Source organism: Lichtheimia ornata (assembly GCF_029851405.1).
Source record: "Lichtheimia ornata isolate CBS 291.66 chromosome Unknown scaffold00033, whole genome shotgun sequence".
Lineage (NCBI taxonomy): Eukaryota > Fungi > Mucoromycota > Mucoromycetes > Mucorales > Lichtheimiaceae > Lichtheimia > Lichtheimia ornata.
The window spans coordinates 261,665-285,079 of NW_026695353.1; the positions used below are offsets into that span (position 1 = coordinate 261,665).

The window sequence follows — 23,415 nt, forward strand, 5'->3', positions numbered from 1 at the left end:
AGAGTGATGTAATCTCTCTTTGACCGCAGCTCAGCCAAATCAGCTCGGATCAACCTAATTTAATCATGGAAATGAATGTCTGGAGCAGGGGCATCGTTCCCATGCAGTGGATCTCGCAACAATGATGATTGGATAAAAGTGGTCGTTAGCTAGCAACACATGCCTGTTCCTAGACGATCCATAAAGTAATTATACATTGACCCTTTCATTCATGCAAACGTAGCTGTGTTACACAACACGACCCTCTGCATCTTTTGCTCTGCCAAAAGGTCCACCTACTTGACAATAAACAAAGACCACTCTTCATATAGCATCAAGCTTACAAACATAAAGACGCCTGTATCTCTAAAAACTTTACAATGAAATGTGGGGTTTTTATTAGAGCAATGTGCTCGGCTTGGCCAACAACACCTTGGGTGAAAGTTTCACGATCAAGCTTGCCAATCCCAGATTTCGCAATGTCGCTACCAGCCAAACTGGATCTGGGGGGTCGACCTCTTCGACGACGACGACCAAAAAATATTTTTTTGGGCTGTTTGCGACATTGAACGCGAAACTTTCACACAAGGTGCTGTTGGCCAAGCCGAGCCCATTGCTCTAATAAAAACCCCACGTTTCATTGTAAAGTTCGGAGATACAGGCGTCTTTATGTTTTCACTATGCTGTAAGCGTGATGGAGTTGCTTTTTCCTAGTGGATGGTGTCGGCTGCATTAACGGAAAGATGAAGAGCTGAGTGAAACCGCACGTGGTGGTTACACAGACACGTCCTTGACAGGTTGCTACACAAATGGGTGATGATGATGATTGCCTTTTGTGAAGGTACGTAAGTAAACAGCATCCAATAATGAAGGTGTGTCAAGGTATGCATCACATTTGCATGTAGAAGAAAGTCGAGCTGCATAACCGATTTGTATATGTAAAAAGATACATATACATACTGAATGAGTCACAACCCTGAAACTCAATGGAGGAATCTCTTCACTTTTTCTCTTCTCAAGCTCATCCCACTTCCCACTCCTCCTTATTGTATCACAAAAGCCATGAACTTTTTGCATGACCGATAACCGGACCACCTTTATTATTCCATCTTCGAAGCAATAGTATGTAATCCACAAGCTAGCAACCTCCAACAAGCGTGTAATAAATAAACAATGCTTTATTTCATCTAGCTATCTTGCTATGTACTGTACATTGCCACCACCATCGTCGTAGTCGTCCTCCGTCATCATTCCTACTCGTACTCGTCACCAGTCGTCAATCTCATCCGTCACACCAACGTCCAAAAATACACAAGTTGAAAAGAATGGGATCTTGCAGGCTTCCTTTTGAATCTCGTTGTCGTCATCATTGTCATTGTTGTAGATGGGGTGATCATCGTAATCGTCATTGTTGTGAATGTGGTAATCATCGTAATCGTCGTCTCTACAAATAAGAAAGCGGGCAAGTTAGACCATCTGGTACCGGAATGATGACGATTTGGTATACCGTTAGGCGATCCTCTCCAAGGAAGAAAGCAAATCAGAAGGAATTCACAAACCAAATCACCGCCATACGAGCAGCATCGGGCGATCCCTTGTTCTTGAGAAAGCACTACACGAATCACGCAAGGCCAGTTCGATCCATGGCAAGGAAGGACATCACTTACGTAAAGTCCAGGCTCATAGTTGTTCTCATTCATCCTCACCAAAGAAAGAATGATCCCCAATCCTTCCAATCATTTCCTGCCTCATGAAAAGAAATCCTCAAGGGAAAGAACGAGCCTATCACGAGAAGAGCGTGTTGGTTAAACACATTCACAAGCTGTTACAAATCCCCTTTTACCTCAACACGGTAACCATGCTCTTCCAACAACCCATCGTCATCGACCCATCAACTCAAACGCAGGCCTATAGAGTCCTGGACGCGTTCCAAAAAGCTTTTCCAGCACACTCGGCTAGTGCAGAGCGACGCAACGGCCACTTGATGCAGGTTGGGACTTGTAACCCAAAGAGATGATGATGTCCCCAAGTTACATTGCCTGACCAAAGAACCCTATTTCAATTCATTATTAGCACACACACAATAAACACCCTTTTCATTGTTTGCTTCATTGTACTTGCCTTTTCCATATACACAAAGACCCGTTGTTGTTGGTTACTGGAAACCGAAAACCATGGTGTAGTATAGTTGAGCCGAAACAAAACGCCAAACCAGCCAACGTCTTGAAACCAAACTTGCCCTCTATACAAGCTGACGCGTCAATGGAACCAAGTCGGCTGCAATATTGGACTCTGAATGTACCTGTTGACACCAAGCGTAGAGTGGGAATAGCAACGAGCAAAAGGAAGCAACAATATCGCCATGGCAACCACCAACCACCCACCACGCTCATCTTCAGCTAACTCCCTGACAATGCATGTTCAGAACTACATTAATACCTCACAGCCAACAAGAGTACTTTTTTATAATACATTACCTCGATTGGGATGTCGTGAATGGGATAAGGAAAGGTGGGAGAAAAAGAAGAGAAGCGTTGTCTCAAGTCGTGGAGCTGCTGTCCCCCAAGTTTAAATCCCCCTACTGCTATTACACTGAGGCCACTCAATGACCCCCCACACACATCATCCACCCATCGTCATCATCACCCTCACGATAGACAATAGGTACACGTAAATAAAAGAAATGATCCTCACGTATAGCAAAAGGGTGTGTGCCATTTACATGATAATGATGATCCAACAACAGCCATTGCCTTTACTACCAGGTTACCTCGAATCAAGAAAGTTAAATGATGGGAATGATGGAAAAGTTGCAGAAGGACCACCACCTCTGGATTGCTGGGTTGAAGGCTCAACGCTATTGGTAGAGGGTGCATGATCTATATTTTTCTCCTATAGTAAGGTCCGCCTATGATAGCCGTATCAATTTAACCATGATATGGGTAAGAATAAAGTGATTCGTGCATTCGAAACTACGTTGTGTGAAAGAATGAAGCTGTAATGCTGTTGTTTGTCTTCAGGGTTCGTTGCCATATAAAATGTTGCTCGCCTATTGATTCATTCTATGAATTTTGTGCTTGACGATAAATGCCGGGGGTTCGACAGCTGCTACTACACGACCTGATCATGCCATCCTCTGGGTTAAACTACCGACAAAGGTTTTCGTTTTTTCTTTGTAGAAGGTTGACATAAACACACATTGACCTGCTCCTTTTTGATGGCTGCAGTGGACGTTGATCTTGCAGGCTGTAATATTGAACTCGTTGATGATAAAGTTACTGGGAAAATTGGTACAAGTGGTGTTGGTGGTGTGAGAGAGTATCATTTTGATGCTGTTGGGCTGATGGTAGGCTGTGGTAGCAATGATAGTAGTAAGGGTAATGATTTTTATCATTCCATCATCTTGAAATTGAAGGTGTATTGTTGTTGACGCGGAAGTAAGTGTGCTGGTATTGAAAGCGGTACACATTGTGAATGGAAGGAAACAAGAACAGGGAGGGAAAGGTAATGTTGTCTACATGTCATGCATCATTTGCTTTTTCGCTTGTAGAGTCCAAAGCCGTTTATTATCATCGCATGAAGATGCACCATCCTAGTTTATCATCGTTGAAGGATAGGAACGTGTTCATTGGCAGGTGCTAATGGTGGTACAGATGCCTTCTTGCATGATCTTGAAACATCAAGAACGCAAAGTGATGATAGTAGTAGAATCACCATGACCCCGTTCCCCATGTATGTACACAATGACCATACAACCGATTGCTATTGCTTTGAGTATACCATAATGAGGGTTCACAGGATAGACAATGAGCATAGTAACGCGTACTACAAATCAGGTGATGTAATCGAGCATGTTGGAGAAAATGGGAGAACGTTGTGGATCGCCTGGGTTTGAAATTTTTCCGGAGCTTTCCCGATCCTTCGGAATAGGCAAGTACACCCTGGGATATAAAGCAACATCAACCCCCATTTTCATGCAAAATTTCAAACCCTACTTTTTTTTCTCTTTACACTTTTTTATTCAAGCATGTCTGGTCTAGAGTTTACGGAACGAGTTGAGAAAGCATTGGGCATTGCCCAAAGTCTTGCTCGTGAATTTGGACATATTCAAATCTATCCTGCACATATCGCGTGTGCTCTCTTTGACGAAACCGATGGCCAATCTCTCTTCAAGTCGGTTATCGAGAAGGCGGGCGCTGAACCATCCACCGTTGAACGAGCATACAAGAGCCAAATGGTCCATTTACCCACTCAAGATCCACCACCCGCTGAAATCAGTATCGGCTCAGGCACCGCCAAACTCTTACGCAACGCCCAACAGCATATGAAGCAGCAAAAGGATTCCTTTATCTCGATCGATCATATCATTCTTGCACTCGCCGATGAAGATCAATCATTCCAACCCATGAAAGATGCTGGTGTCACCAAGAAAGCACTCGAGAATGCTGTATCCCAGATTCGTGGCAATCGTCGTGTGGATAGCAAGAACGCTGAAGAAGTCTATGAAGCCCTTTCCAAGTACGCTGTTGATTTAACGCAAATGGCACAAAGCGGTAAATTGGACCCTGTGATTGGACGTGATGACGAGATTCGACGTGTCATTCGTGTCCTTGCTCGTCGTACAAAGAACAACCCTGTTTTGATCGGTGAACCTGGTGTCGGCAAGACTGCTATTGTGGAAGGCCTTGCACGTCGTATCGTTGAGCGTGATGTTCCTCAAACCCTTCAATGCAAGCTCTTTGCTCTTGATATGGGTGCATTGATTGCTGGTGCCAAGTATCGTGGTGAATTCGAAGAAAGACTCAAGGCAGTACTCAAAGAAGTCAAGGAATCCCAAGATGGTGTCATTCTCTTTATTGATGAAATCCATACGGTGCTTGGTGCTGGCAAAGGTGAAGGATCCATGGATGCTGCCAATTTGCTCAAACCCATGTTGGCACGTGGTGAATTACGATGCATTGGTGCTACCACTTTGACTGAATACCGAGTAATCGAAAAGGATCCAGCTGTAAGTATTACAATAATCGCTGCTATACACTATTTCATGATACTTACCATTATATATAGTTTGAACGTCGTTTCCAAAAAGTCGATGTTGGTGAACCATCCGTTGCAGCTACTGTTTCCATTCTTCGTGGCTTGAAGGAGAAATACGAGAACTATCATGGTGTCAAGATTATGGATGCCGCTTTGGTGTCAGCTGCTCAGCTTTCGGATCGTTACATCACCACTCGTTTCCTACCTGATAAGGCCATTGATCTTATTGATGAAGCTGCTGCCAATACCCGTGTTCAGCTTGATTCAAAGCCTGAAGAAATTGATGTACTTGAACGTCGACATTTCCAACTTGAGATTGAAGCTATGGCCCTCAGCAAGGAAAAGAACAACAAGGAGTCCCAAGAACGTTTGGAGCAAGTGCGACAACAAATGGCTCAAGTACAAGAACAACTCAAGCCTCTTAAGCTCAAGTATGAAATGGACAAGGGTCGTTTGGATGAAATTCGAGATCTCAAGCAAAAGCTGGATGAGTTGAGAGGCAAGGCGATGGAAGCTCGTAACCGCTATGATCTTGCTACTGCAGCTGATATTGAATACTATGCCATCCCTGATGTCGAACAACGTATCAAGGTCTTGATGGAAGAGAAACAACGCAAGTTGCAAGAGATGGCTGCAAATGATCAAAGCACAGGCCTTAGTGAATTGGTGCGTCCCGAACAAATCATGGAAGTCGTTTCTCGTTGGACTGGTATCCCTGTGCATAACTTGGCAAGAACGGAACGTGAAAAGTTGTTGAATATGGAGACCGAGCTCAAGCGTAAAGTGGTGGGTCAAGATGCTGCTATTCGTGCTGTATCCAATGCCATTCGTCTCTCCAAAGCTGGTCTTCAAGATCCCAACAAGCCTCTCGCCAGCTTCCTTTTCCTTGGCCCCACCGGTGTTGGTAAAACACTCTTGTGCAAGACCGTGGCAGAATTCTTGTTCGATGATGAGCGTGCCTTGATTCGTATTGATATGAGCGAATTGATGGAGCAACATAGTGTATCGAAGCTTTTGGTAAGTTTTGAATCAATCATGCAGTGATTTATGGATCGTGTTACTTACCTTTGTCATTCAATAGGGCGCACCTGCTGGTTACGTTGGATATGAAGAAGGTGGATTATTTGATGCCGTACGTCGCAAGCCTTATTCGGTGGTCTTGTTGGATGAATTGGAAAAAGCCCACAAGGATGTAGCCAATGTCTTGTTGCAAGTACTCGATGAAGGCTTCATTCATGATTCCAAAGGCCGACGCATTGATTTCCGCAACACCATCATTGTCATGACATCCAACCTTGGCGCTCACTTGCTCGCTTCTCAAGGAAATGCTGCACCTGAATCGGATGCTGGTATCGTTCTCAAGGAGCAAATTCAACAAATCGTTCGCCAGCACTTTAGCCCTGAGTTCACCAATCGTATCGACGAAATTGTCATCTTTGACAGGCTCTCACAAACCAACATTACTGATATCGTGGATGTCCGCTTGCAAGAAGTCCAAGATCGTTTGTCTGATCGCAAAATCACTCTCGATGTTTCCAAACCTGCAAAGGAATGGCTTGGCGTGCATGGCTATGAACCCGTATTTGGCGCTCGTCCACTCAATCGTGTGATCCAACAAAAGTTGCTCAATCCTCTGGCAAGACTCATTATCGATGGTGGTATTCGTCCAGGTGAAACAGCCAAGGTGGATGTGACAAGCCATGATACCATTGAAGTCCTTCGCAATCATGAGAGCCAATCTGATTATGTCGTTGAAGAACCCATGGATGAAGAGGATGAAGACATGGATGAAGCATAAATAGGATGTAGTAGTAAAAACCACCCATTGTACAGAGCACTCCTTTGTAAATAGACATTATTGTGTACATGATTGATTTGGAAATCTATTACTAGCATTATTAACAAGAAAGTTCATTGTCTATATAATTATCCCCATAACCCACTTGCTATTCGCTGGCATCCATCACTTGTACGCGATAAAGTTTGCGAACCGAATTAAAGCACACGATGGGTTGGCCGTCCTATTACGTCGATTGAATCAGCTATAATCCTTGTCATGTAACATACAATGACTACTAACCTTTTGTGCCTGCATAAGCTCATCCACTGTAATGATATCCTCAACCACTTCCCCACTTGCTAAGAGTGCTTCTCGAAAGACGCCTGGCAATAGCCCTATAGAATAGTGATCAATAATCAATCTCACTTTGATAGCAATCTTATTTATACTTACCACACTCGACCGATGGTGTTCTCCATACGTGTTGACCATTTTCTCCCAATGATTGGATGGCTATATTGGCAATACTTGATTCGGTCACCTGACGATCCTTGTTCCACAAAATGACATCAAAAGGACCCTTCTCGGTACCACATCCAGCACGCTGACGGGCTTCATTGTATGCATCTCGTTGCGTTGTCTTGTTCCTGAGGAAAGGATCTGTGGTTGAACAGGCCAATGGTTGTGAATCGAGCACCACCTTCAAGGTTGGCTCTTGAGCAATAACATCCACCAATGTATCGGGCGCTCGTGCAGCGGATGGATCAAGTACAGTGTATTCGACATGGAGCTTCTCGTCTAATAGCAGACGTACCTACATAATACGTCAACATGCCATCGCGTAGAAAAGGCTAGTGGCTCTTACACGCTTGAACGTATCGTCATTGGGAACATTCTCTTGCAAAAACTCTCGAATGGCATCAGGCGAAGGAATCGTGGTGAAGAGCGATGGGTTGCGACGGTGGAATTCAGCAGCTGAACGCAAAAGACGACGAATGTGTAAATCAAGGAGGTAGAATCCTGTTGTATATAGAGAGAGTTAGCCTTGAATAAATATAGAAAGATAAAAGCGAGTTGACCTTGTGTGGGGGTATAGAGGATGGTTTCAAGTAATGCGAAATTGGTCATGGATAAAAAGAGGTGGAAGCGGTTGCTCTCCAGACACGTGCCCAATTTCAGTGTAGCTTCATGCATAATCCTAACAACCATGCTATCAATAAATGTTAGTGACTGTATGTAGCTTTATCATGCCCTTTGAGTACATTACCTTTACACGAAGCACACGACGTTGCACCGTTCTACTACTCTTATAGCGATATTAGCGGGTATCTTGATATCAAAAATGAAGCAAACAAGGGGCATCCCATAGGAATAGGTGCATTCATTGTATCGTTACTTTCATTGTCCATTAATCATTCATAGATGGTTGATGATCTTGTGCATGGCACAGGTGAAGAAGAGGGTAAGCATGCATACCTGACAGCACGCCAAAAAAAAGAGTACTCCGAAAACATCATTTCTACTTTCTGCTTTGCTTTTTATTACCTCTTTACTCTCTCTCCCTCTCTCTACCTATCTATCATGTCCGGCAAAGAAGATAAAGAAGAAAACAAGCCCGGTGTCGAGCATCGCGATCCGCAATACTTTGGGTACTATGCCATGCTTCAGCATCAGGTATTATTATAGCACTCGATTGATCCACGCGTTTGGGCAAGCAGTGACTGATCCCAAGTGATGGGGGTTTAGCAAAACATGTTGCAAGATACCGTACGCACCTCGACTTATCGCTCTGCCATTCTCATGAATGGACCTGGCTGTTTCCAGAACAAGGCTGTTCTCGATGTGGGTGCTGGATCGGGTATTCTTTCCTACTTTGCGGTGCAAGCTGGCGCGTCTCAAGTGTATGCTGTGGAGGCATCCAACATGGCCAACAAGATGAAAAAGCTAGTCGAGCATGAAAACACCAATAGCTTTCTACGTGGCAAGATCACCGTTGTGAATGGTATAACATGGCTATGATTTGGGGACTTGAAGGAGAGTAGTACTGATGGTGTTTATATCATATCTATAGCCAAGATTGAAGACAAGGATTTACCTATTCCCAAGGTCGACACTATCATTTCCGAGCCAATTGGTGTGCTATTGTTTCATGAACGCATGGTAGGCAATCAAAACCTCTCCCTCTACTATACTCAAGGCGCGCTGGCAATGGCATAATTGACCCCATGTACACCACTTGCGTTTCCTCTCCCAGTTGGAAAGTTACATTTATGCAAGAGATCACTATTTGAAACCAGGTGGTGCGCTTTTCCCCTCCAAAGGCAACATTTATTTGGCCCCCTTCACTGATGCCACGCTCTGGAGTGAAACGATGGCGAAGGCTCGCTTCTGGTTTGTATTGGACAATGGTCAAGGTTATATTTCTTTACATCTCTCATACCTTTTTCATTTTGTATAGGGAACAAACGTCATTTTACGGCATCAACTTTACTTCATTGTACAAAGATGCGAGGGATGAAATGTTTGGTAAATGGGAATGTGTCTCTTTTATATATATACACACACGCTGACACGAACGAATCTACACGTTTAGGCATGCCTGTTGTGGGTCACTTTGATCCTCGTAACCTTATCAGCACACCCACCATTTTGGATTCTCATCCAGTCGATTTCTCAACGGTGACCCTGGAACAATTGCATGACATGACAATGCCCTTTACTTGGTTGGCAGGATACACTGGGTTGATGCATGGTATTGCAGGATGGTTTGATTTGATCTTTGCACCTCCACCTTATGACAACAACAACAGCAGCAGCAGCAACAGCAACAATAATGGCAATGGTATCCCCAATACGACTGTGGAAATGTCGACGGGTCCTGCCGCTGAACGTACACATTGGCAACAAGTGCGTTTCCTTTTCCGAGAACCCTTAGCAGTGAATGCCACTCAACCTATTCGTGGATGGATGCGTGCCATCGTCAATGATATGCGTAGTTACACCATTTATGTCGAAGTGGTCGTGGGTCAAGATACTCCGCTTAGTGATCCTGCCACCATTGACCTAAAGACCTTTGCCGATCCCAATGAATTGGAGCAGGAGCATCCTTTGAGACGTCGTGGTCGATGGGAACTTCATGAACAAACCTACAATTACAGCTTCAACCCTGGCATGATGCCTGAACACAAGCCCGAGTATTCTTGCTTATATCAACCGGAATCCAAGATTGATGAAGCTGTCAAGACTTCCCAACAACAAGCAGAGATCCTCGACTTTACAGCAATGAGCAATGTCATGGAAAATTACGAGAACTTTATGAATTGAATGTAACAGCATTGTAATTACAAAAACAAGTAGCTTGAATTAAATGAAAAAACAAAAACAGAAAGGCAAATTGCTAATAAATGATGATACATGGAAAATGTAGCGAATAATGTTAGATGGTACAAAATAGCTTATCGTCTCTTCTAATCGTCGTCCTCGTCGCAATCTTCATCATCTTCGTCCCAGTCTTCATCATCGTCGTCTATTTCATCCATTAGATAAATGAGTACTTTACACGGGATGTCTTTGACTTACCATCATCATCTTCATCGTCGTCATCATCCCACTCCTTGTCTCCTTCATGATCCTTGTGATGCCAGTGCTTGTACTTTTTCCAGTGATCTTTATCCTTCCAATGATCCTTGTGCTCCTCCATTTCATGTGGGTACACAAGCTAAGAACATCATGTTAGATATCACCATCATCATTTATACATGTAAAAGCTTACATGGCCTAAGTCATCGGTTTCGCAATCCTCATCAGGGGTTGGTGTCTCTTTGACCGCTTCAGTCAATTCGGGTGGTGGGGGACCTGTAATGGTAACACAATGGGTGGGGCCACCTCCTGGTTGTTGATAGCAATGCGTCGTTGGGAGCTACATAAAGGCATCAAGGGTAAGTACAAATGAGGAAAAGAGGAGAAAAGTAAAGAAGGCTTACAGGTGGCATTTCATCCGTCAAAGTAACACAATGCACAGGTCCACCTCCTGGTTGTTGATAACAATGAGTGGGTAGCTGGATAAAGAGAGCACATGTTAACATAAATTGGATATGGGAACAATGATGGTGGTGTCACTTACGGGAGGCGAAATAACATCCGTCGTGGTGGGTTTGTGCTGCTTGTGATGCTTGTGATGATGCTTCTTTCCATGATTATCCTTGTGAGGTTTGGTATGATGCTCATTATGAGGCTTGGTGTGATGCTCTTCAGGTGTAGTGGTGGTGGTCAATGTATCAGGTGCGGTTGTAGTAGGTGTCATTGTTGTTGTGGTCAATGTATCGGGTGTGGTGGTTGTTGTTGTTGTATGCTCATTGCCAGTGGGTGTGGTAGTAGTAGGAGTACCTGTTGATTGGGTGGCACCTGTAGTAGTTGTTCCATGATGTTCAGGTGTAGTAGTGGTGGTAGTCTGAGGAGTGGTAGCAACATGCTCTGTGGTTGTGGGCGTGGTAATGCGTGGAGCTGTTGTTGTAGCTGTTGCATGGGTTGCTGTTGTAGGTCGAGTTGTTACACCGCCACCAGGAGTAGTTGTCGTTGCTGTTCCTGGCACAGTGGTTGGTGTTGTTGGTCTACTTGTTACACCCGTTGTTGTTGTTGTGGGTAATGATGCCGATGGTGAGCTGCTGGGAACACTCAAAATCTCGTGACCAAAGTTAACCTTCCAATCACCACCAACCGAAGCACCCCATCCAATATCAGTTGATCCAAAGATATCCACCGTGGTATCCGTGATGGTTAAAGTACCAGATGGGAAAGTGAGAATGATGGTTGTTGGTGCTGATGATGATCCTGTTGGAGATGTGATGGTATTGGAGCCGCTGGGTGTTGTAGAAGGTGCACTCGTGATGGTATTAGGGCTGCTGCTGCTGCTTCCAAACACGTTGCTGGTAGTCAAGGGACCCGTGGTTGTAGGTGTGTTCGTTGTTGGTGTCAAATCAGAAGATACCGAATACGTGGGAAGTAAAACTACGCTGGTGGTTGTTTGGCTAGGCGTTGGTGTGGTTGATCCTCCAATAGACGATGTTGGTGCTATGTTTGTTTGGTAAGTAATTGGTCTTGTAGCAAATGCTAATATTTGTACCTGTGCTTCCTCCAGGGGTTGTGGTTGTTGGTGTGCCTATGGGCGATATCAATAAGTTTATGATGATCCAATGTCACATAAGGCAAAGATGAGATTTACCTGTGATAGGAGGAGTGGATGAAGGAAGAGTGGTTGTTGATGGCAACACCTTCGTTGTTTGAGCTATAAGAGTAAATGTCAGACCAAATTTTGAGAATTGAATGTAAGATGTAATAACATACTCGATTTTGTGGGGGTTGCAGGAGTTCTTGTTGATCCTAAATGAATTTGCATAATCAGTCACCTATTCCTTATCATGCTGTATGATGAAGTTACCTGTTTTGGAAGATGTTGGTGGAGTTGATGTTTGTACATTAACGGGTGGTGATGAGGTCAAGGAGGACAAGATGCAAGATGTGCAAGGCGTGGTTGTAGAAGCTGAAGAAGGGAGACATGTAGGACATGCCGTGGTGGAGGATCCTGGTGCAGTGGTGGTTGCTGAAGAGATACATGTAGGACATGTAGTGGTGGGCGATGTGCTGCTTGTAGCTTGGCTAACAGAGGAGGATCCTGGTACAGTGTTGGATGTTGTAGGATGACATTCTCCCACCGTATTCGTTTCCACCACCGTGTTGGTCACTGTAGAATGGCATTCTTGTACTGTATTCGTTTGTAACACCGTGTTGGTTGTTGTAGCATGGCATTCTTCCACTGTATTCGTTTGCAATACTGTGCTGGTGGTTGTTTGATCACATTGGTTGCTGGTAACGGTTGCTTGGCATTCACTCACAGTAACGGTCGCTTGTGATCCACCTTGTCCTGCTGTGGCAGATCCACTGCATACGATATCCGAATCGGTAAGAATACTGGTTACTGTGGCAATAGCCGTTGGGCAATTAGCATTGGCACCATTGCTGGAAGTATCCACGCCTTGACCATTGGTTGCTGTTGCATCACAATTTTCCTTAAGCGTCACCGTTGCCTGGCAATCACCTGTTGCAGCATTTGTCACCGTAGCCGTGTTTTCAACAGTGATCGTGGCGGCTGCAGTACAGGGTGTGGCTTGATCGTTGGGTGATGTGGCGCTATCTGTAGAACCTGGGCTGCAGGGGCAATATGCAACTCCATCATAAAGCACTTGCTCACGCTATAATGAACATTCCATTAGTTGAAATTCCAATTCTACTATGTGAAGCACAAAGAGGCATTTGCTCCATGGCAACACATCTCCCCCCCTATTTCTCGAAGCTTACCTGCACATGTGCGAACGAGCCATCTGAACGTTTTTCCATTAAAGCCTATGTAGAATACATCATCTTGAGTCACTCTTCAATGTTCACCAAAGAATAGATCAATCCACATACCTTATCATCGGTCACCATACGGAGTTGTTCATCATCCGAAAGCTTTTCGGCAAAGTACGTATGCACCATATCGAACATTCCTTTACAGGTTTCATGCTCTCGATTGCTCATGCAGTAGTTGATAAGCATGCTATCGGTAATAGAAGCTTCATTGTCTATGTAATGTTAGCATCACGTTAAAGTATATGGATAACTTTGATCATGGTTTTACCTTGAGTAAGAGCTTCAGGTGTAGGTTGAGCTTGATCAAATTGTGTGGATGAACCAAATCCAAAAAAGGCGGGGAAACTAAAACATAAAAGAAGGTTAGCATTGTATGTAGAGAACAACCATGATCCATAGCCACTTACGAGTTCACAAGCGTTGTTCCATAACAAAGGAAGAGCAAAATGGGCAGTATCATATACTGACCAAAGAGCATGTTGAGATAAATAGATACGAGCAAGTAGCTGTTTGATAAAAGAAAGAAGTAAATGTAAATGTGGGTGTTTGAAACAACGAAGAGCGGCTGTAATATATACCTTCATGAATCGGGGACACCATTTAAAGCTGGAAAGGTACTTTGGAACGCCCTTATCATGCTGTAGATGTTAATGATGTATTAATAGAGCGGAGACGTTGATATAATCAAAGAGTGAGAGCGAGAGGGAAGATTGTGTGTATCGCTTACTTTGATATTGGTCCACGGTCCCCAATCATCTGCACAAGAGGCACCCAACAAGAATAAACACAAACACAGGTGTATGTGATAGAGAGAGAGAGTGATAGAGAGATACGCCGACTTTGGTGATCCTCAGCGATATGCATTGTCCTTTGGCTGGCATTTGTGGTGTCAATAATGGTACCAGATCTATGCAGGATTTACAGTATGTATGAGAACCAAAATAATTACATCATGCTCGTTAATCCAATGGTGATGATAGATGAAAGCGAGCGATTGGATTCGTACATAACATTTACCTTTGATTCCAAACCAGCAAATGGGATTGCCCAGCAGCAAGGGATTGATGATGCAAAATGGTAAGTAATAAAGCGGCCTTGTATCTTGGTTTTGGGAATTGGTTGGATCCATCAAACCAGGAAATGGTGGAACAAGCGATCTATTGCAGTTTTGACGGGTTCGATCGACATAACATATGAGGCATAGGTGGGGCGTACGTAGAGAGTAGTACTAGTAGTAAGAGGTCCAAGGGCGCGGCCAGCCATGGAAGGACCCTGAAGCTGAATAAGGAAATCGACCTACGCATACGGACCAAGAGTTAAAAAGTATTGCAGTACAACAGTTGGCATTGTGAGAACCCATCCTTATTTTCCCTATCAACACGAAACAAAAAACTTACATTCTCTGTGTATGTACATATGCATCCCTATGTACCACGGGTACTATCTTCCTCTCTATCAATAATAAACAATGAGAGATACGAGTCAAAGAAGGGGTGTTGGTCTTAATTGTCACTTACCATCATCATCATCACGTAGAAAGAGGGTGGGGGGGGAGAGGTATACCGAAGAAACCAAACATTGCTGCTACTACCACCACTACTCACATGAAAAGGAGGAGGAGGGAGGAGGAGGGAGGAAGCTATGATGATGAATCATGTGCTCATATCACAAGATAATGCAACTGATGTATAATCAGCACAATTTGAACTTACCCCAGAGCTGCGTCAGTGTTCCTATGTCGTCTTTCGGTCTTTTTCCTTTGAATGCATGGAGTACGATCCACCACTGTTTGAAGGCACCAGTCGTCAAGTAAAGTCGTTACCATGACCAAGTCGCATCTTGAAGAGTCTAGTTGTTGAATTGGGGGGTCGTGATTGTTAGGAACGATTTATCAACAATGCTCTATCGTACCTCGTCATGGGGTTTGTTGCATTCACCTTGGTGAGCTCCATGGTGCATGGCTTTGGAAAGTCGCCTGTTCACTTTTTGTTTGGCAAGTGGAGAACAAAGAAGATGTGTATGTGCGTATCCATGTTTTGACATTTCTTTTCCACCATAGGCATTAGTGTCCTTGTTGATGCACTGTGTTTGCGAAAACTGGCAAGTATCATCATCATCAAGATAGGTGGTGTAGATGTACACTTTATTGATTCTAGTGGTGTATAATAGATGAGCTGGTGGAATATTGGTGATCTTGATCCCAAGTTTAAATGGCTTATTATTGCACAGGCGGCTTCTTTGACACTTTTATGCATTGTGGCGAACGTTTACATTTGGAGTCCTCCAACCACATGTACCGCTTGTTGACTTTATCCTCCTCCACTACTTTTGTAGTAGTATTCCAAGATATCCCCCATCTTCATTCCACCCCATCAGAATGTATCCAAAAGAAAAATTCTCATTTTAATTATAAATCAGTAGTCTAATAAGCAAAACAAGGCAAAGTGAGTGTGCATGGATGCAAAAGGAACGGGCATGCAATGGGAGGGGAGGGGGCAAAATGCAGAGGACTGTATACAAGAGAGAATACATGTGATATGAACATGGGAACGTATAGTAAGAGGAGGAGGAGGTGGTGGTGGTTGGGGAATGAAGGTGGTGAGAATGGAAAAGAAGGGTTGTTAGTGGATCTTGGTATCCCTTCCAGCCGTTGCAGCATTCCATCGTCCAGCGATCCATGATTGCAACGATGATCCAACATTGTCGCCGCTACCCACATCCGCCGTTGCTGAGGAAGAAGTAGGTAATACATCCAAAGATTTCTCCCGTATCCTGGATTCTCCACGATCGACATCCCGCTTGGCACTTTGATACATCCATAATCCAACAAAGGTCAAAAGAATACCGATCCATTGTGCAAATGACACGACTTGACCAAACCAAATAATGCTCATCACAATCACGAAAATACGCTTCACCAAGGAGGCAATCGAATACGTAACAGGCGAAGTCATACTCAATGTCGTGAACGCGAACCAGTTTTGAGAAAAGTTGGTGATACCATTGAGCACAAAGTAGACGATCAATTGTGTTGTGCTGACATCGCGTTGTTCTTGTTCGCTGCTGAATAAGAGTCGACCTCCATCCGAATACAACCACAATGGCGACATGAGTACAAAGGATAACAATGACGAATAAAAGAGCATGTTCATCTTGTCAAGTTTGTTGGGATCGCCTTTGCCGAGATTGGATTCCTTGAATAGCAACTTTTTGCTAAAGATGTTTTGCGTGACAAAGACAAGGCAGGACAAGAATGCACAGATCAAGCCAATCAGATTGTTGGAGAAGGTGAACGTGCAAGCGAGGATCACACCAAGAGTGAGTGGCAACAAAGATACGTAAACACTGGATGAGTACTTGACATTGAAAATGAATCGATAAAACATCACTGTGAACAAAGGTGCCAATGCCTAATAATCAAGATGCATTAATTTGGGGGTGCACACACTCCTACACACATATGGTAATCCTATTTACCTTGATCGTGTGTACCAAACTCACGGGTACTCTGCTAATAGCGATACTTGAAAATACATGACCCACAATCAAAAAGCCTGCCAACGGAGACATGGTCGTTGCTATCCGATGGGTTGGTCTTCGAATGTCGGTGATTTTGAAGAGCACAGCTGCCATATAGCAAAACAACGCCACGAGGCCGAATTGCACAAAGGTCAACGTGACAGGATATCTGAAGACGTTCAAGATCTGCTTGCCAGTGTTGTTGGTCAACGATGATGATGAATACCACATGCAGCAGTTGAGAATGAATTTGAGATTGTCCGATAACGAGAACTGATGAGGAACCACAAGGTTGACAAGATTTTGCAAGGGATTCGCTTGGGTCGAGTCAACATGGCGAGTCGAGAGATCCGATTCAAGATCGTGGTCCTTGAATGCGGACGAAGGAAAGCCGGTGGATGAAGGCGGAGAGGGCTGTTGTTGATGAGGTTGCAATGAAGGTGGTGGATAGCTGTATTCCTCTGACGATGGCAACGGTGGAGTGGGAAGAGACTGAGGTGCATCACTAAAGCCGCCATTGCTACGGTTATAGAGTTGCTGCTTAAAGTAATGAGTGGGTGATGTGGGTGATCGGGTATCAAGTTCAAAAGAAGAAGAGGACGAGGAGGGTGGTAGAGAGTTCTTCCGCTTGGCGACAAAGTTGTTGTTGTTGTTGTGATGGTGATGATTGAACGTATTGTCACTGCTGGCATCAGGCACAATGATAGCAGGCCCTTGCGATACCATGGTAGCAGCTGGCATGGTGATGCAAGTAAAAAAAAAAAGAGGGTGTGCTTTGGAAAAAGAAAGAGAGAGAGAAAAAGGAGCGAGGAACCTTTTCTGGATGTATCCTAAATCGGTAAAGAAGCCTTGTCTCTTATTTTAGTTCGATCCCTCATGGCTAAACTGATTGGCAGATCGTCCAGGCGATACCAAATCAAAAACATTCACCCTTAGTAGGCTTAGGCTGCTGCTGCTGCTGCCCACTATTTTGCTAATGCAATTTGCTCTCTCACAATCATTGTCACCTGCCCTTTTACTTTTATATAAATACAATGATGACATCAATATACAAAAGCATACACACAATCACTAAAAATATGATCCATCTTTCCATTGGGCTTATCGCCCCGTGTAACAAATCTTGCTCAACGCATGTCTCAATCCGACACAAAAGCCACGGATGGGGAAGATTATAGACTGTACACTCGTCGTCTATTTTACAACCGGAAACAACGTAATAAAAGGTACATCATACTACCAAAGAATCTAAAGGCTGACATGGCTGCCACGGTCCACAACACAACACCCGTGTATGACATGGACACCTCTCGCATATATTCTTCCTCCGTTTGATCATCGGTGGATAAGAAGGATCGAAAACTTCCGCTCGTGACAAAGGCAACCAACAATGCGTTGCATCCTATCCAGGCCAAAACAAGCCTGGTCCTGAATCCACGATAATAATCATCTTGCTTCATATGAGGCGGTCGGCTCTATAATGGGCCCATCATTAAAATCCTTTTCACTTGAACGACTACAACGCTTCCTACTCACCTGTGTTACAATGTCTTGCTTGATTTGCAGGTTTTGTAAAGCGGCGTCATAATACTTGTCAATCATTTCTTGTTCCTCCGCCATTTCCACCTCCACTTCCTCGATTCCTTTCTCTGTGTTGACTGGTTTACTCGCTACACCAAGGTCCATCGGTAATGAATTATCACCCTTGGTACCCCAGCTATGTATGAACCCCAATGTTGAGTGAAGGACTCCTATTACAAGACACAGCTTACATTCATTACCTCACATCATGGGTGTTGCAAAAGGCGTATACATTGAGGATATTGACATAGGTGGGTAGCAGGAGGAGATATTGGATCACGCTCGTAATCATATGCCATGGATCAAGATAAAGCAAGCTTGACAAAATGTATAGCCCATACGTCGAAATCGTCGATATAAAGATGTTTCGGAATTCAGCTTCGCCGATAAGAATCCCAAGATTTATCATTGCATTGTTGTCTTGGCTCCATCCTGCTTCCTGCATGCCCTTGACAATGCTTTGTCGCATAAGCCATCCACCAGCAAAAATGGTATAGCCCATGATAACTGCATACGCCAACACAGAGACCACAAACATCCACTTGGACCTGCATCATGCAATTAGCACACACACACACACACACCAAATAAGATGCATCCACAATGCCCACGTGCGACTTACCCTTGGGGTCGATTTCCCATCGAGCATATAAAAGAAACGATGAATAAAAAGATGTACAGGTACCGTAAGGATTCGAAAATGCGTTCACCCCATCGATTGCCAATGGGATCCATATCAGGGGGTGAAAGTGATTTGCTGACAAAGTAGCATGTCAAATAAAAGTTGGCCTGGTTTGATACATGAATGAGAAAAAGAGCATGCATCAATAGGAGGCGGGATCACTTACCATGCCTAGCCAATTGAAAACAAGGTTGGCAAAGTTGAATGCAAATTGCACAGTCAACATTAGCTTCCTTGCCACCGAATGACTCGTGCTCCATACACGATGAAAATGGCACGTGGAATAAATGGCAGCAAAAAAGCTCCCATTCAACCAACGACGTCGTTGGGAGAGGAATTCAGGAAGTTGATCAGGGCAATCCGTTTCACCAAATGCAGACTGTACATATTTGAGCACCCATTTTTCATGTTTCTTTGCCAGCAATTCAAAACATAAGATACGATCCTCAGCAAGATACATATTGGCGGTGAAGATATCAGAGGATGCTGATACACCATGTTCACCCAAAAAGTACTTTTGCAATGGACCTTCATCATAATACGTTAGCTCTTTATCTTATACGCATGCACGCAAACGCAAAAGCATTACCGTTTCCATGGCAATCATTTTGAAGAGCAGCATATCGATAGGCCGAAAATGCACCTGGTAGTACGGAGATGTACCCAAACACGGATTCAAGCGGCTTGTCAAGGATGTTGGACATTTTGTATTCAAAGTTTTGTGCTGCCACCAAAGGATTCAACAATGCCATACCACCTTTGGTTTGCACACGTATCTCACCACAAGCCCCTGCAATGGTAGCATTCAAATCAAAGGTTTTCCAGATATGGTAGATGGATGTGTTGCCAGGCCTTGTCCCCACATCCAACAAGACACACACATTCGGCTGGAGAATCGGGCCGAAAGCATTGAAGAACCAACGATGGGAATTGATCTTTTTTGCATTTTGCTCCTTGAGACAAAAGAGGATTTGCACTGGCACAATGCCTCTTTCAGCACCTTTGATGCGCATATCCGGATCCACCGATACTTGAACTGTGTACTACATACAACATGCTATGGCGTTAGAAAAAGGAGGGTGGGGGACTCGAGTCGTAAAAAGAGGATGGTGTGATACACGTGCTGCAATCTTTCAGGAATGGAAGTTCAATTTTACCTCGTACAAATGAGCCTTGACAGCCTTGTCATTCACCATATTTTTGGCAACGCCTCTTTGGTAGACACCCATAGCTGCAAGCACATTCAAGACATCGGGATCGCACTTGTTTCGGCCATCGGCAACTATACATACAACCACCTTTTTCCATCCTTCGGTATCCCACATTTGAGAACGTGTTCTTGAGCATAGATGGGCTATATTTTTCATGACACCATGCATGGTTCGACAAAACAACTCGCGATCTTCCTATAATAGTGCCATGTTAGGGTCTTGCATACGCTTGACAAGGCACCGTTACATACATTGTACATGGTCATCACGATAAATAACTCCGTTTGACGATTCATAAGACGAGGACGCAAGGTGTAACGTGATCTGGCAAAATCATCTGGATCGCATGTTACTGCTGAATAACGCATGTGGCTGAATTCTGTATCTTTGCGTGGGTTGGCATGCATGAGTCGTGATGGCACAGGGCATTCAATCACCAAATTGCCCTTGTATAATGGCACTCGCTTTGTTCTTTTTGTTGGATCATTGCGTCGAGATGAAGGCATGGAGTAACTTTGTTGATGGCGATGATACGATGTTGCATGATTATGATGGTGATGATGATGATGGTGGTGATGACGATGAGCAGCGGCAGGTGGTGGTGTAGCTGTCATTGCTGGTGATGAAGCAGCCATAGTAGGGTGCTGTCGATGATGCGGGGTGGTGGATGGTGACATGTAAATGGGATGCATAGATGGCATAGGTGGCACATTATCATGTATTGCTGGGTTGGCCATGTACACATGCTGTGTTCGACTTGATGAAGAATCTGCAACAATAGGATGATGCTGTTGCGTCAGGGCCATTTTGCGGAAATTGGGTGTTGATCGACCACCACCACCAGAGACCATGTATTGACCTGGTGATGTTGGATGAATACGTGGTGATGCAAGAGAAGGAGATCTAACAGAGTAGGCATCATAATGCTGATGACCGAGTGAAGGATTGCTTTGATCCATGACGAGAAAGAAAAGTGTATCCGTGCCTTGCGAAAATTTCCGGCTGCAACATGATCACGACGACAATGAGCAAAGAGATGAATAAGCACACCCACACATATAATGAGCCCAGGGGTAAACCATCGGTCTTGATTACAACATATCCCATCATAGCTGAAGCTACATGTTGAATCATCTTTTTATTGATCCTTGTACAAGCAACTTGTTGGCCTGCATGAATATGGCTCGGTAGCGGTAGATTTTTTTTACTCTTGCTCCGCTTCTTCTTGTGATCACCAATGCTAAAAACATGGATGCACAATGAGATGAGCAGGCTATCAAAGTCATACGTTTGCCACTAATAAGAACAGGGAAAGAAAAGGCGGTTGATTTGCTGCTGCTGCTGTGTTGCATCATGTCGCGTGATGATGGTGTTTTTTGTGCTACATTACCATGTACGCTCTTCATTTGTGATGCATTCCTTGATAAGCTATCTGACAGTTGTGTTTGATCGGTTGATCGCCTCTATAATAAATGAGATCTATAAGCTGGGCTATAGGAAAACATATATGTGGAACATGCGGCTCTCGTTGTAGAGCAGCGAAACATGGATCGGAAAAAAGATCCCTCTACACTTCCAAAGATCGATCCAGTTCCCGAGTCGCATATGGATCTTGAGCCAGTTGGGTAAGTACATACACCATGTACACACATCTTGCCGCGGCAAACATGGTAAGGATCGGTATTATTCCTTAGCATTGCTGTTTCACAGCAAAGCGGATCTTGGTGGGTCCCTATCAAGCGAAAAAAAAGACCTATCGCCCTGAATAGATAAGGTTGCTCAGCGTATCATGCTGATCAAAAAATGTATAGTCTACAATGCGGTGACAAAGCATGAAAAGGCATCCCACCACGTTCACATGCTTATCTTGAATCCCCTTATCTCAATGCTAATTGATTCATTGTTTCTGTAGTATACGAAGAAAAAGGCAAAGTGTATACGTAGGAGCGCTGCATAAGCAGCCTATAGTAGCTGGGAAAAAGAGAGGGGAAGGAATTGTGTGTGACGACCACGATACAAAAGTAGATGGCTTGACCAGAAGCGTGGATGGATAAACATGCATGTCCGGCAATAAGGCATTGACGTGTGTGTGAATAGTACATAGGACGCACATACAAAGGACGCAAGGGGCGGGATGAGACAATGTGTCATTTGACATTTGCCTACCTGAGTTATGGATCGCACTAGACAAGACAAGGAAAGTAAACAATGCCGGGGATTTGTGATGCATGTGTGCAGCAGCAGCAGCAGCTGCCAGCTTGTACATGTGTAGAATGAGCCATTTGGATTTTTCAGGTGATAATTGCGTGAGTGAATGTGTGAGCACAACACTGTAATTTAATGATGTTGTATATGAGAATAAAAGGTGAGCGTGTGTGCCATCACGAAAATAGTAATATGGATATCATTTGACCAATCACTGACAGTTCATGGTAACATCCATATCCCTGGGGCAACGTAAGCTTCAACAATAATACAATATAGCGATGATAATAGTGAGGGAGAAACAAAAAGAGTAGTCGAGGCCGTGGAGAAAGTTGCATTTTTTATCTTTGCATGCAATTGACAACTGCGTGGGAAAGAAAAAAAGAGTATCCACCATCATTCATTGTTGGTGGTATCCTGGATACCAGCAGCAGCACATAGCAACACCATGTTGGCTGATAAGGTGTGATATGCATGAAAGGGCGATCCATGTTGAGAGGAGGCGATGATCAATGTGGAGTATTGAGCACTGGAGTACAGCTGTATATTGAAGATGTGGGTGAATGTGGGACACATTCCAAATCAGTACAATTTGGCAGTATGACAACGAGCACGCGGTACTTTCTCACGCAGGAACAGGGTTGGCGTAGAAATCTTGTGCGTGTGTACATTGGACGGTACTCATACACGGGCTTGGGTCCCTTTTGGATGCGCAGTAAAAAGGTGGTGGTGGTGGTAGTAGTAAAGCAATCGTGTTGGAAATATAGCAACAAGTTGTTTTAGTAAGCTGAGCTTGTTGATCCTGGAGGAGGAAGCGCGGCGTTGATTCCGACCAAGATGACTGATTGTTATCAGTCGTATCCAATTCCCTCGCCATTGGTCCCCTGTACTTACAGCTTACGGCTTGTGTAACATCCATCATCAAATGTGTGTTTTATTTTTCCTTGTGCCAAAGAAAAGCAACATGATCAATCTTTGTCGTATTTAAATAACTTTCCCACATTCGCATCTCT

At 44.1% G+C, this 23,415-nt stretch overlaps 6 protein-coding genes across 6 annotated transcripts; 2 read left to right on the forward strand and 4 right to left on the reverse strand.

Moving 5' to 3' along the window:
* Positions 1–4,006: 4,006 nt before the first annotated feature.
* On the forward strand, positions 4,007–6,814 carry O0I10_007087 (ATP-dependent chaperone ClpB; the record flags this gene model as incomplete). Its single annotated transcript, XM_058487107.1, has 3 exons — positions 4,007–4,987; positions 5,047–6,033; positions 6,098–6,814. The coding sequence occupies 3 exons, from the start codon at positions 4,007–4,009 to the stop codon at positions 6,812–6,814; spliced, it is 2,685 nt and encodes an 894-aa protein (XP_058342184.1).
* A 148-nt stretch (positions 6,815–6,962) lies between these two features.
* O0I10_007088 (uncharacterized protein) lies at positions 6,963–7,924 on the reverse strand (the record flags this gene model as incomplete). The annotated part of the gene is made up of 5 exons (XM_058487108.1): positions 6,963–7,037; positions 7,097–7,191; positions 7,250–7,610; positions 7,662–7,816; positions 7,876–7,924. The coding sequence occupies 5 exons, from the start codon at positions 7,922–7,924 to the stop codon at positions 6,963–6,965; spliced, it is 735 nt and encodes a 244-aa protein (XP_058342185.1).
* Positions 7,925–8,377: 453 nt separating this feature from the next.
* Positions 8,378–10,120, forward strand: O0I10_007089 (uncharacterized protein; the record flags this gene model as incomplete). The annotated part of the gene is made up of 6 exons (XM_058487109.1): positions 8,378–8,470; positions 8,543–8,798; positions 8,868–8,956; positions 9,051–9,187; positions 9,255–9,322; positions 9,390–10,120. The coding sequence occupies 6 exons, from the start codon at positions 8,378–8,380 to the stop codon at positions 10,118–10,120; spliced, it is 1,374 nt and encodes a 457-aa protein (XP_058342186.1).
* A 143-nt stretch (positions 10,121–10,263) lies between these two features.
* Positions 10,264–13,682, reverse strand: O0I10_007090 (uncharacterized protein; the record flags this gene model as incomplete). Its single annotated transcript, XM_058487110.1, has 12 exons — positions 10,264–10,322; positions 10,376–10,514; positions 10,569–10,715; positions 10,780–10,854; positions 10,920–11,866; positions 11,919–11,954; positions 12,018–12,080; positions 12,234–13,044; positions 13,151–13,195; positions 13,262–13,416; positions 13,473–13,549; positions 13,612–13,682. 12 exons carry the CDS (start codon positions 13,680–13,682, stop codon positions 10,264–10,266), a joined length of 2,625 nt encoding a protein of 874 aa, XP_058342187.1.
* A 2,143-nt stretch (positions 13,683–15,825) lies between these two features.
* On the reverse strand, positions 15,826–17,464 carry O0I10_007091 (uncharacterized protein; the record flags this gene model as incomplete). Its single annotated transcript, XM_058487111.1, has 2 exons — positions 15,826–16,614; positions 16,682–17,464. 2 exons carry the CDS (start codon positions 17,462–17,464, stop codon positions 15,826–15,828), a joined length of 1,572 nt encoding a protein of 523 aa, XP_058342188.1.
* A 458-nt stretch (positions 17,465–17,922) lies between these two features.
* On the reverse strand, positions 17,923–21,156 carry O0I10_007092 (uncharacterized protein; the record flags this gene model as incomplete). The annotated part of the gene is made up of 8 exons (XM_058487112.1): positions 17,923–18,198; positions 18,260–18,440; positions 18,505–18,852; positions 18,927–19,093; positions 19,153–19,514; positions 19,576–20,029; positions 20,144–20,392; positions 20,449–21,156. The coding sequence occupies 8 exons, from the start codon at positions 21,154–21,156 to the stop codon at positions 17,923–17,925; spliced, it is 2,745 nt and encodes a 914-aa protein (XP_058342189.1).
* Between the last annotated feature and the right edge of the window lie 2,259 nt (positions 21,157–23,415).